Raw genomic sequence first — 14,490 nt, forward strand, 5'->3', positions numbered from 1 at the left:
TCACTCTGCATTTCAGACCGCCTGAGATCCTTCCTGTGGGACCACATAGCAAAGTACTTGAGTGGAGGGCATGCACAGTGTAATTATGTATATCAACATGGATAATTAGTGTCAATGTTAAGCTTCCCTAAACTCTTAATTCTGTCATCTGCTTTGGAATGAAGGAACAGTTTGCTACGGAAGCGCATTGCTATCACGCAGGAAAAAAAAAATTTCGAGCGCTATCACGTTATAACGTGATACGTATGTCGTTAAAACGTGATAGTATCTCGTTAAAACGTGATACGTATGTCGTTAAAACGTGATAGTATCTCGTTAAAACGTGATACGTATGTCGTTAAAACGTGATACGTATGTCGTTAAAACGTGATACGTATGTCGTTAAAACGTGATACGTATCTCGTTAAAACGTGATACGTATGTCGTTAAAACGTGATATGTATGTCGTTAAAACGTGATACGTATCTCGTTAAAACGTGATACGTATGTCGTTAAAACGTGATACGTATGTCGTTAAAACGTGATAGTTATCTCGTTAAAACGTGATACGTATGTCGTTAAAACGTGATACGTATGTCGTTAAAACGTGATAGTTATCTCGTTAAAACGTGATACGTATCTCGTTAAAACGTGATAGTTATCTCGTTAAAACGTGATATTTATCTTGTTAAAACATGATAATTTTAGGTCCAGGAAGTGGCGGTATTATGCTAGGCTAGTGCAGTGGCTAACATGAATTGGTCAGGTTTCCTTTCATGTTTGGTCTACAACATGTAGAGATACGGATGCTGCTTTGCACTGTGGTTAAAACCATTAATAGCATGCGTACTCTGAGCAGGATCCTAAACAGAACGGGACTGCACCGAAGGAAACGTCAGTCCGGTCCTCTAGCTGTAGCGGCGTTCCTGACTGTCTGGATCGAAGCTCAAGTTGGCTTCCGATTGTAGCTTCTGATTTGGGAAATGGCTAAAGGGAGATTATAACGGAGGCTCAGACGTATTTGCTGAACAGTTTCTGTTCAGATTTGTTTTAACAGTACACTTGCTGAACTACGGCTGTTCGTAACCAAGCAACCGAAATCAACAGAAGGCTCGATAGTGGCAAAAGACAAAACTAGATCCTGTTAAGCATTCTTCAAAATAAAAGACTTCCTCTCTCCAAAATAAATCATAAATCAGCAAAAGCTGAATGGCCTCCTTTAAGCGTCCTGAGAAACAATCACCTAATGATCGTGATTCATAAATCTCTACTCGGCTTGGCTCCAGCATCCTTAAACTTTCTTTTACATAGGTCTGTTAATTCCCATTCTTTACGTTTTAACAATATTTTTCTTTTACATGTTCCACTTTTCTGAACTGAAAAAGGGAAGCAAGCTTTTAGTGTGATGGCTCCTACAGCCTGGAAACAGCTCCAGTCTGAAATAAAGATGTCAAAGCTGGTTTCACTGGACTTATTTCGAGCGATTCTTAAAAACAGACGAGATTCTATTAAACAGTGTCACTGTTTTTAAATTCTTTTCTACTGTTTTACACTTCTGCATATGCATTAATTAATTTTATTTTGTAACCAGGTTGCTGTGTGTTGCAGACTTCTACCCAGGTCCCTCTTGAAAATAAGATAAGATGTGTATCTCAACGGGGTTTACCTGATAAAATAAAATAAATAAAATAAAAAAATAAAATAATAATATTTGTCAAATATTGGTCAACAATTTTTAATATTTGTCGACAAACAAGGAGCAAAGAAGAGACACCTCTCCTTTACCATATAGGTGACTTAAAATAATGTTTTCTAATGGAGACAAAGAGGGTAGATAAAGATTATTGTGTTGCTTTGATAAAATAAAACTCTGAACTTGAAGATAGTTATAGAAATATTTTGTAGGAATATCATGTTTGTTTTTAATTTCTTCAAGTTACATAAATATCTTCCCTGAAAAAAGATCAGACACTTTAGTTATATTCTTAGCAGTTTAAATCCTGCTCTACATGGATGAACATTACATCGGATAGTTGTTGCATTTCTCCCAAATAATCAAGTGTTTTTTGCCAGATCATCATTGTATTTTTCAGAAATGGGTATTTTGTTTGCTTAATTGACCTTTTCCTGCCTGATGAGTACATGTACAAGTCTATAGCAATAGAGATCCAGTGGGACACAATAGTAACCCATGCTGGGGGCTGTCTGGCAGTAAAGTAAAACATTGCTGCCCTGATCTGGGTTGAAATAACATAATAGGTTTGATAATTGTTAACACCCTCTGTCATATGGCTGATATAAGACAGACAGTTTCATTCTCGGGCGTTTACCATTTAAGTGAAGTTGGAAAAAGTTATATTTAGCTCCTTAAAGAAGAAGGGGAGTGAGGAAATTGAAACTGATTGGAAAACATATAAGAATTTTGGCAATATTGTAATTTTTATAATATTGATGTGACCAATTAAGGAGATGAGTAGCATCTTTAACTATTAAACTTTTAAAGCTAACATACTTAGACACTTCTGATCTGGAATAGATTATTCATCTCTGATGCTACGTTGCATCACTATAAATCGGAATCTGAAAAGTTGTTGGCATTATTATCCCAGCTGATGGATCCTTGTAAGCCACACAAAAAGGCAGGTGCTCTAGGACAAAAAAGTGAAAGAAAACAGAAGGTTAAAATAATAACAAATATTGTAAATGTGATAGGAGTTTATTTCTAATGCATTCCAGATGCAAACATATTTTTAAATCTCTCATTGCTGAGGTTTCAATTCAGATAAAGATTTCACAAATCACAAACTAGGTTTGAAATATTCTGCCATTAGCGTAGATTAGAATAATCTACTCCAGATTTGAAGTGTCGATGTATGTTCGTTTTTAAAGCAGAACAAATTATTTCTTAACATTTATATGTTAAATATAATTTCCATGATTAGTTACTTATTTACAGTCATATGTCAAGTCATATGTTAAGTATAATTTACATGATTATTATTATTCACCGAATTTAACTTGATTGTACACAATTCCAAAAGGTGACGTGAAAAATAATTAAATTCAAAGCTTTCTGTATGATTTATTTTGGAGAGAGGAAGTCTTTTATTTTGAAGAATGCTTAACAGGATCTAGTTTTGTCTTTTGCCACTATCGAGCCTTCTGTTGATTTCGGTTGCTTGGTTACGAACAGCCGTAGTTCAGCAAGTGTACTGTTAAAACAAATCTGAACAGAAACTGTTCAGCAAATACGTCTGAGCCTCCGTTATAATCTCCCTTTAGCCATTTCCCGAATCAGAAGCTACAATCGGAAGCCAACTTGAGCTTCGATCCAGACAGTCAGGAACGCCGCTACAGCTAGAGGACCGGACTGACGTTTCCTTCTGTGCAGTCCCGTTCTGTTTAGGATCCTGCTCAGAGTACGCATGCTATTAATGGTTTTAACCACAGTGCAAAGCAGCATCCGTATCTCTACATGTTGTAGACCAAACATGAAAGGAAACCTGACCAATTCATGTTAGCCACTGCACTAGCCTAGCATAATACCGCCACTTCCTGGACCTAAAATTATCATGTTTTAACAAGATAAATATCACGTTTTAACGAGATAACTATCACGTTTTAACGAGATACGTATCACGTTTTAACGAGATAACTATCACGTTTTAACGACATACGTATCACGTTTTAACGACATACGTATCACGTTTTAACGAGATAACTATCACGTTTTAACGACATACGTATCACGTTTTAACGACATACGTATCACGTTTTAACGAGATACGTATCACGTTTTAACGACATACGTATCACGTTTTAACGACATACGTATCACGTTTTAACGAGATACGTATCACGTTTTAACGACATACGTATCACGTTTTAACGACATACGTATCACGTTTTAACGACATACGTATCACGTTTTAACGAGATACTATCACGTTTTAACGACATACGTATCACGTTATAACGTGATAGCGCTCGAAATTTTTTTTTTCCTGCGTGATAGCAATGCGCTTCCGTAGTTTGCTTCACTTGTGAGCAACAACAAGATAAATGGCTAATCTTCCTCCTCAGTAGCTTTCATATACAATGCCTTTACTGAGATTTACCACCTGTAAATAATCTATTTTTGTGACATATATGCTTGCATTTAGAGACCATATTTTTACATCCAAGTGAGACTAGAAGCTACTGAGCCAGATTATAGCTCCCCTACAAAAGAATCAGAAGGTTTTAAATAGAGGCACTCATTGCATAACACCAAAAATAGCCTACCAAGAAGGATCAAGTACAACAACAGCCTCATTTACTTGGAGTGTGTGAGGAGTAAATAAGAGGGACATCGCCCTAATGTTTACTCATTCACTGTTTTCAAGAAATGTTCATTACTTAGTGTGTGGTCTTGTTTTTAGTCCATTTTCCTTTAAAAAAAGTTGCATAACATTACCAAAAATACAAAGGGAGCACCTTAAATTTAGCAAAACAAGCTAACTCTAATTGGGACAATAATGTATCTTCATAACTAAGTTTGATTTAAACATTTAACTTGAAAATATGCTCTCAAACAAATATAAAAATATTGCAACTTTTAAACTAGTTATCTCTGTTTCACTTTCAAGGTCTAGCCAGCAATACTCAGTATTCACTATTGGTACTATGATCCTTTCAATAAGTGGATTGTGATGCCTCAAACATTTCCCGACATTTGAATGAAGCTATGGTGAAATGATTCAGCTTAATATTTTGCAAGGCATCCTACTGACTTATTTGATAAAAATGGGAGTGAGGCCTTGAAAACACTCTTTTCTTTCCACTTCAATGTGAGACTATGAGTCTGGTTGAGCAGTAAGACGCAACATGACTTAATTTCTTTCTTTGACTTGATGTCCAGAATTCCACATTTGAATTGCTTTCATATTCCTGCATCAGACCCATACTAACAACACCTCTGCCGTTGCCTGTAACGAATAGTGCATCAATTTAAGTTTCCAATGCTCAACCAAAAGGTTAAGCAAAATATTTTTTTTTACCCCCCACTCTCATTTATTGAGAGTGTTTATCAGTAAAACTGTCAAGCTGACTTTGGAATTTCTTATCACCTCTTCAGGCTATATGTGGGTTTGTTGTCTGGGTTTCAAAACATCACAAGAGGAGCTAATGAAAACCAAAAGTGAGGTAATATCAAGCCAGAACATATCAGCCGAATACTTTTCACCACTGTGGATCCAAGACAGTTTTGACTGTCAGAAAACTTAAGCAAGAGTTTCTTTATTTGATGTGATAAACTGCACAGTTATTTTTAGCCTTTAGGAGGTGGTTTTTCACCACTGTGGGTGGGCAGTCACGTTAACCTCAACTCACGGTGATTAATGGAAACCTTAATGTGTTATTCTTTTAAAAGTATGTTACATGTAATAAATGCCTTCTGACTAAATGTGAATGCAGGGCTTTGCAAAAGTATTAAAACCCATTACATTTTTCCCCTCATTTTGCCATGCTACAAGTTTCTATTTTTGTTAAAATTTTATCTGACAGGGCAACACAAAGTAGCACATAACTGTATAGTGAAAAGAACAACATGCATGCTTTTTCAGTATTTTCTGAAAAGAAAATGCTGAGAACTGTGGAGTGTATTTGTTTTGTTAAATTAAAACCAGTCAAACCAATAGTCTCCAGAAGAGTCCAACTCTTCCAAGTCTTTGCTATAAACCTAAGCTGTCAGGCTGGGCAAGGAGAACAGAAATACAGAGGGTCAGGAAAGCTGGTTAGCTTTGATGAGAAGATGAATAGAGCTAAATACAGGGCAATCCCAGAGAATAACCTGTTTAAGGCTGCAAGAGACTAATAACTGTTGCAGAGGTATGACTTTCCACAGGATGGCCTCTGTTAGCTAGAGTTACAGTGGTATGGTCTAGATCAAAGCAAAGTTATGTGATAGAATGGTACAGTTGGTACAGACCTAAACCCAACTGAGAATAGGTAGTAAAACCTTGTTCACTGTCACTCTTCAGCTACCAAGGATGAGATGCTCTTCAGAAGAATGGACAAAGACTAGAGATTTTGGACCTGAAAATCCAACACAGACCCACCCTAAAAAACATGCAACTAATCTTGACTAATACAAAGTTGACCCACTATTAGTGGGTACTAATAGTTTCCTTTGTGCTGGTCACAGTAAATCTAAAAAAAAACACTTATGTTTGTATTTGTAGTGTGAGAAAATGTAAAAAAAAAAAAAAAAAACAACTTCTAAGGGTGCGTAGAGCATTGCAAGTCATCATTCATAAAACCTTTTGGGAGAGAGCAAATCCGTCTTCTGATTTACTGCGATAACTTTGCAATGAGCTAAAATTCTTCAGTCAAAGTAATGCTCTCACTGTTGATTCTCTAAAATGAAACAAAGTTCAAATTGTCACTGTCTTATAGAGGAGTGTTATTCCATTAACGGAGGATCAGTGAGTTTCCTTGTCCAGTCTGTCTGGAAGCTCAAACGACTATCTAATTTTAGATCTCTAAGGGAGAGGGGAAACAAGTCAATGTGCAAAACATAAACTGAAAAGAGAGCTCTACTTGTCAAAGAAAAAACAAAGAAACATCATGTTATAACGGATGCATCGCAAACTGAATAGCAGGGAGTGAACAGAAGAGATAGGAAGCAGTGAGAAAGACCAGTTGCTTTCAAAAAGGAAAGAGATGAAGGGGAAGAATAACAGCAGGAACCACACTCCTCGTCTCTCTTTCTAAGAGCATTAACTCTGGAGTATTCTGGTGGTGACAGGAGTGTCAGGGTCAGATGGCTGCTCAGCCTGATTAGACCAGCTCACAGCAGATTCTCAGCCCAGTACACACGCTGTACTCCTGCAGGAGAAGAGAGCCACAAACGGGCACACACAGCACGTTGCGGTGACTACAGAGCCGGCCAGAAAGGGCAGCAAGAAAGGGAGGAGGTTAATTTTCTAGTGGGTCACAGTTAGCTACAGGTGGTTGTAGAATTACTTCCCACCCCCTGCTTCTGGATGTCTCTCTTGTTCGTTGTGGAAAACTACTAAAAACGAGGTGACTGAAAGCCAGAAGAACTGAACAAAATCTGTGTTTGGAGGGGACACTGAGGACCTAAGTGGTAAGAGTACACTCCTACAAATGTTGTTGCTGCTGTTTACATGTTGCCTGATGTGGTCAAATAACCAGAAGTAAAAAAAAAAAAAAAACACTAAAAGTTTGCTGTGGAGGTCTCAAATGAAATTAATTGAATATGTTGGTGCTTGCAGTGATTGCAATCAAAGAAGTTTGACAAATTCTCCAGAAGCGGCACGGAGGAGGAACACCAGAGTGCACAGCTCAGTGCCAGTTGTTGGCACCAAAAATTTGATGCGTCACATAATCAGTCACCGGTATAGATTGAGCTATAAATACAGCTGTAGGTATTTAGTGCAGGTTTACTATAACGGGGAGTCAGCTGATTGTAATGTCAGCACACTAACCTTTTTGCGGCTGCTGTTGCTTCAGGACTTTGTTTTATTTGACTTTTTGCCTCCGTTTTGGATTTTGCTGTTTAGCAGTCAGATAAGGTAAGACAGAAGCTCTCGACTTACTCTACCAGAGCACTTCTGCAGGCGTTAAACTGAAAATGAGCAAAGGTAAATGAGTTGTTAGAATTTATCTCGTGTGTGCGGTGTGCTGCCATCACAGCAGGCCTGTTCAGATTACCATTTTCATTTAGCTTTAAATCAGAGCAACATCATGGATTCATAATGTTCATAACAAATATTCCTGATGGGGTTCCTTTGTTTTTCTTCTACACAAATAGCACAACAGCATAACTGCAAATTGGCTTTGCTGCTTTAAATGGACCTGAGTGAAAGTAAAAAGGGAATCTCTATCCTGATTATAAACAACGCCGGATAAATGACTAATTATAGATTGTCAACAGGCTCCTGGTAGAGTGAGTCTGTGTGTTGGGTGTTAGAGATGACCGCACCTTACCTCTGGGCTTTCGCTGATTGTTTTTCTAAGGATTTTCCGAAGAGAACAGAAGGTCACTTGTTGACTGGAGTGAAAATGAAATGGATGGTTTTGAGTTAAGTTTTTTATTTTAATTTTAAAGAATTATTTTTATATATAAAAATACTAAGACATTTACAACAGACACAAATCCTGCTTGGACATAGCAGCAGGGAAAATGTATATTTTCTTGTTGTTTGATAACAATAACAGAAACAAACACAACTGTGTCGAACAAACTGTTCATGACCAGAAAGATGGTAATAATAAGAAGAGCCAGTTGTTTCGTCAGAAAGGCGTCAGTCATACGTTTTCAGTGAAATGTCAAATGCTTCCAAATCATCATCAACATATTATCAATCGAAAATTTAAAAACAGTTATAGCAGAACATGCACCAACACATGCATAATCAGAAAAATACAGGAACCAAATGACATCTGAACATGCAAAAAACAGTTTCATAGCAATATTCTTAAAAATCCAGATTCCAGAAAAACTCATCAACTTTAAAGAGTAAACTGTTTGGGTGAAAATATTACATGGTAATAAGAGATAAATTTGTTTGTTAGCTTTGTACAAATGTATCTCATTAATTCCTATTTTTGTGGAGGGTGCTGTAACGAGCTTAGAGGGCTATTTTCCCATTTGTAACTAATTAGTAATCTCCATAGCTCTAAATTGTCCATCTACAAAGCTTTTTTTTTTTTTTTTTTTTTAAACCCCAAATATTTGTATTTTTGTATTTTCTGTTTCAGAACCGTCGGTTGATGGCGTTTGTGCGGCAGAGTGGGGACTACTGCCACGCTCAACACATTTAGACGGTGCCTGGGACGATGCTGCGACATGCAGTCTTGGGGCCATGAACACTGAAAGAGCGCTATCATTTGCCTTATGAACTCACCAGCTAATGGGGTAGCAAGTGGAGATTCAGCACTGAAAGCTGAACCGAGAGAAAAGGACAGAAAGAGTGACTGAGAGAAACAAAAGAAAGCAAGCATCAGAGACAATCACAAGCATAAAAAGTAAGAGTGACACAGTGCAGACTACTGGACTATAGGACACAGGCATCAGATGGCATAACAATCTGGAAAACACATCCTGAGGACTGGTGAATATACATCGGTTAAAAACAGGAAGGAGGTCCATAGACATCTGGAGATTTAAGTTAAAGACACAGCTACACACTACTACAGTTGAAGCTAAAGGTGAGTCATATTTGGTCACATGATCTGGATAAAATGTTGTGATGCACCATTGCTTGAGCTCTTCATTACAACATCTACAAGATACTATGAAGGTGGTTCTGCAGTAGCTGCTCTGTAGTTCATGATAATGCGAGACATTTTAATGGAACAGGTAAGACTATTTTGAAAGACATTTTAAATTACTATAATTTTATGTTCAAATACATCTGATATATGTACACAACTTAACTACTGGACTCAAGATATCTGACAGCAGTCCATTGTCAGTAAATGTGTGTTTTCTGTGAATGTATTATATCATCTCTTATTTACAGATTAATTATACTATCACAGATCCCGTTTACAAATACAAATTACAAGCAATAATTTGTATTTTTCGGAATGCTATGGGGAAGCTCATGCTAGATGAAGCCGGGCAAAGTTGCAACTTAAATTCAAATGTAAATTCATGCATTGTATTGTTTTTGACTTGAACTATCTGACATAACTAAGCAGAAACTATAGGTCCAATAAATTGCATCAACGATGATATTTTAAATCTTGACCAAAGGACGATGAGATTCTTTGTTTTAATACAAAAAAAATTAAAAATAATTCACTTACACACAATGCAGTTCTTGTAAGTCTATTATGCTAAACTTTTGTTTTATTAATAAAGCATGAAACAATCAGATTCATCTTGATTAATTTTATTTTCTACTCTATTTTAATCAGTGCCACTGTCAATATTTGTTTTAGGAACATCATATTTGACATAATAGCAATGACTATCAGTCTATTAGAAATATTGCAATATTTCATATTTACAGCTGACATACAGACATACAAGAAGAAAAATATTCACTAAAGACCTGTTTGAAATTTTGAAAAACTGATTAAAAGTATGACTTTATGATACAAAGGATTTAAAACAATATATTTTAAATCCTTTGTATAGAAAAAAAGCCTCTTCAAATTTGTAGTGGCTCAGATATCCTGTACACAGACACTATGCTGAAGGAAACGTTTACTTTGAGCCTTCTACTAACACATTCCTGCCACATTATGAAGGTCAGAGGTCTCCTTGCAGAGCCAAAGGTTAAACAAGCCACCATGAACCGTCCTGCTCCTGTGGAACTGTGCCACAAGAACATGAGATTCCTCATCACACACAACCCCACAGACAGCACACTCAACTCCTTCATAGAGGTGGGTGTGAACTCAGAGTGCCATACGGAAAATAATCTTGTTATTGTTCAAACCTACGTCAGTGTATGCACACAAATGATACTGAAGTCAGTTTGTCCTGCTCACAAACTATTAGTAAATCCCAGTTTTAAAGTATTTGAGCCCTAAGAAATTTCTAGCAATTTTTTTCTATTGTTGCTTTTATCCACATTTAAATGCTCATTTGACAATTTTTATATCCAGAAGTGATAAACAGGGTAAATGTACATGTGCTGCCCTCTTTCAAATAGTGATTTATTTGCTTAAAGAAAAGCTGCACAAGCTAACCTGGCCCTCTGTACAAAAGTGACTGCCTGTAATTAACCACATATTTAGAAAAGTTCACCAGCTATGCTTTTTAAGGAAAAAAAAAAACTTAATTAGTACCTGTCAGACAATGTTAATCCACTCTGCCTGCTGGTGGCGGTCAGAAAGGCCAATGGCCAAAAACGTGCCACCATTAACTTGTGTAAATGTATGCATGAATGGGAATGATCGATGTCATTGTAAAGTGCCTTTGTGCCTCCAGAAAAATGCTATACAAGTAATTTCATAAAAGACATCTAACAGTACCATATCATTCTCGTGCTCATCTTCCAAATATTGTTTAGTCAGTATGCTCAAGAAAACTTTCAGCATAATGATCTGCATGATGAAGATATCATCACACAGTTTGGAAATGGGTATAAAGCCATCGCTAACTCTTTGGAGCGCCAGCATACCCTAGTGTTTACATGTGTTTACATGTTTACATGTGTTTGCCAGTAGAGAGCTGATGATTGCGGACCATGTGAAATGACAATTCACAGCATCTTGAACAAGTACAACATCTACAACTCTGCAGACCTTAGTTGCCTCATTTAAGTAAAATTCATGGTCAATAATGATAAAGAGACTGACAAAAAACACCTGGTGATTACAAAAATTCTCAATACGTTTGGGAAAATATTAAAAAAATATTCACTAGGGAAATTGTGTGTCTTTACATCTGCCATGAAACTAACACAGCATTCCGGGGGGAAAAAAAGATCATACAAAGAGCCAAACATAATAACGGTACAATTAAATAAGCAGGCTTTTCTTACTGTTGCAAAAGCTGGACAAATTAACATAACTGATGGAACCATAAACACTGGTTTATATCTGAAAACGATGTGAAGCACACTTGCAAGTCAACCCTTAAATGACAAGGAAAAAACTGTTTTACAGTAAAGTAGCCAAAGTCTGCACTTGTTAAAACCAAATGATTGAAATGCCCCAAAGCCCTATCATGGGACATAATTAATATCATTCTGCAGAGAACAGTCTGCCAAAATCCCCCCACAGCAATTTAAATTACTCTTCACAGTTATTGTAAAAACTTGATAACACTAATTATCAAGTTTGGGAGGCAATAACTTTTTCACACTGGACCAGGTTGGTTTGGATGTCTTGGCACTTCTCTGTTTTTTTTATATTTAACGTCTCATATTAATATTTGTCTAAGATCAAAAACTTGTTTTACAGCTACGCCTTTAGTTGCTTCACCACTGCTCTTTCCATGCTTTTCCTTCGCACAGGTCTTAAAAAGGTACGGAGTCACAACTGTGGTGCGTGTTTGCGACAGCACTTATGACAAAGCTCCTCTTGAGAAAGATGGGATCACTGTAGTGGTACGGACTCATCTTTTTTTCATTTGACACACTCTTCATTTACGCACCTAAACACAAAGATCCTGAGATTGTACTCCCTTTCAGGATTGGCCCTTTGATGACGGAGCCCCGCCCCCTAACAAGCTGGTTGATGATTGGCTGACTTTGTTGAAGAAGAAGTTCCAGGAGGATCCTGGGTGTTGTGTGGCTGTTCACTGTGTAGCTGGATTGGGAAGGTACAAGATCAAGGATGAAAGTAGCTCGACGAAAAATCAACATGAATTGACACGGTTGCAGCAGTGATTGTCTGTATATACATGCATGCAGGGCTCCTGTGCTGGTGGCTTTAGCGCTGATAGAAAGCGGGATGAAGTATGAGGATGCCATTCAGCTCATCAGGCAGTAAGTGTTAGATTATCTATAGTATTTAAAAATCAGAAATAGTTCTCACAATCTATTTAAGCTTGAATTTGAACAAATTATTATTGCTACGCTTTATATGAACTATTATCTATTAAACACCACCACCACACTCTATATAGGTTAAAATTATACAGAATATTCCTATTCAGACCAAAATGCATTTTTAGGGTAATCAAATGATTACTCCAGCAATATTATTGTTTTAATATAACCTTCATCATAAAGAAACAGCCCTATTTACTCAGCCAGAGGAATAATATTTGTTCTGATATTAATCCAGCTTTAAGTATATATATATATATATATTTTTTTTTTTCAAAAATGGTGGGGGGGAAACAGGTTTGTGCTTTTTGAAGAGACTAATAAGCAAAAGATTTTCAGTGTGTTTTCATACCAGCATTGCTGACCAAATGAACGCTGCTGACATCGGTAGCAAAGGTGCAACTTCTGAAACCGACTCAGAGAGAAACGGTTGGATATCCCACATTCTGACAGTTGGATTCAAGGAGTGCTGGCTGTTTGAGTGCACAGACCAAAACTGAATTTAAAAGATGTTATTTTGTAGAGTATCTATCATTAAGATAGACATGAGATGAAGAGTGCATTCAGTGGTTTTTAAAAGATATTTCCCCAGAAGAGAGGACCAGCACACAATTCCGAGTTTCATGATGATCTGTGTTAAAACACACACACGCACACACGCACGCACATTTGATACAGAAAAAATTATTTGATCTGAATTTTTAAAATGTACTGGTAAAATTTAACAGACAATTATTTAATATCTTCTGGTATTTCTTTATTGTAAAACGATCCATTGTCTCATTTGTTCAATGCAGGAAACGCAGAGGAGCCATCAACAGTAAACAGCTGACATACTTGGAGAAATATCGATCGAAACAGAGGCTTCGTTTCAAAGATCCTCACACGCACAAGAACAAGTGTTGCATCATGTGAAAAAGCACGTTCACACACAAACACGGAAAGACTACTTGCACCGCTCACGAATGTCTCAGGAATCCAGTTGTATAGGCCTTACAGTGACTGCACCGCCTCGTCCTTCAAATGTTGCTGTTATTGCAAGTTTTCATTTTTCTTTTTACTGATTTCATATCTATTAATGAGTTGCTCCATTTTGTGGGTTACAGAGAATAAAAGTGGAAAAATAGGTGAAGAATATATATTATAGGTCAGAATGAAATGTCATAGGGTTTGGTAGCTGTAGACAATGCTGATAAGGACTTGGAGGAGCCTGATGACAGGTAAGGCATTAAGGCACATAGTTCATCTTTAGAGTTATTTTCTGTGTGGAGTGGAACAAATTTCATTGTATTTTTTTTTTTTTTGCTTTATGGCTGATGGTTGCTGCTTCACATCTAAACTTCTCTATGCAAACAAGGTGAAGAGTGCATTCAGTAGTTTGTCATTTGAATACAATCAGAGACAAACCTAAAATATTTTTGCTCCGTTGAAACAAAAGACGTCCGTTATCTTCTTGGATATTTGATATTTGGTACTGGATCTTACACTTCCTTACACATATTTTGGTTGTGTTTACATCACTTGTGTTTTTCCTGAATTATGCTTGTGCGCCACTTTTTCAGACACTTTATATTTAACAAAGTCACTTTTGGTTGATCACACTGCATGCACTTTTTATATGTAATTAGTTTGTCCTTGACCTGAAGATCACTTTCTTCTCATCTTGAACAATAATATTTGATGAAACAAATAAGAGAAGGAAAAGCAAAAATATAAAACCAGATTATGTCATTATTGTTTATCTGATGTGTGTGCACAGTGTGATTTTGGTGTCTGAAGCTGTAGAAAATGTTGATGACTTTTAGAGTTGGCCTGAAGTGAAATTTTGATGTAACTGAATATAAAATAAACAAGAAAAGAATTAAACAACAAAAAGCTGTAAATGTCAGTATGCATTTCAATGTACATTTTTTGCAATGTATAATAAAGATTCTGTCAACAACTCTAATTTACTACCAATTCATCCTCTGTCACCTTTACACCTACTCCTGCA

At 36.7% G+C, this 14,490-nt stretch overlaps 1 protein-coding gene across 3 annotated transcripts; it reads left to right on the top strand.

The window, feature by feature from the left end:
* The first annotated feature begins 5,848 nt into the window (after positions 1 to 5,848).
* On the top strand, positions 5,849 to 14,445 carry LOC106931807 (protein tyrosine phosphatase type IVA 3). 3 transcript variants are annotated; one of them, XM_015010161.2, is made up of 7 exons: positions 5,849 to 7,108; positions 8,746 to 9,195; positions 10,265 to 10,383; positions 11,961 to 12,053; positions 12,138 to 12,268; positions 12,360 to 12,434; positions 13,295 to 14,445. In XM_015010161.2, exons 3-7 carry the CDS (start codon positions 10,288 to 10,290, stop codon positions 13,410 to 13,412), a joined length of 513 nt encoding a protein of 170 aa, XP_014865647.1. In that variant the 5' UTR covers positions 5,849 to 7,108; positions 8,746 to 9,195; positions 10,265 to 10,287; the 3' UTR covers positions 13,413 to 14,445. The 3 variants fall into 3 exon arrangements, with proteins under 3 accessions (XP_014865647.1, XP_014865644.1, XP_014865646.1); XM_015010158.2 differs by having other exon boundaries at positions 5,853 to 7,108; positions 10,246 to 10,383; XM_015010160.2 differs by lacking the exon at positions 5,849 to 7,108 and adding an exon at positions 7,142 to 7,556 and having other exon boundaries at positions 10,246 to 10,383.
* The last annotated feature ends 45 nt before the right edge of the window (positions 14,446 to 14,490 follow it).

This window comes from Poecilia mexicana, unplaced genomic scaffold (assembly GCF_051168715.1).
Source record: "Poecilia mexicana isolate PSO_F unplaced genomic scaffold, ASM5116871v1 scaffold_16, whole genome shotgun sequence".
NCBI lineage: Eukaryota > Metazoa > Chordata > Actinopteri > Cyprinodontiformes > Poeciliidae > Poecilia > Poecilia mexicana.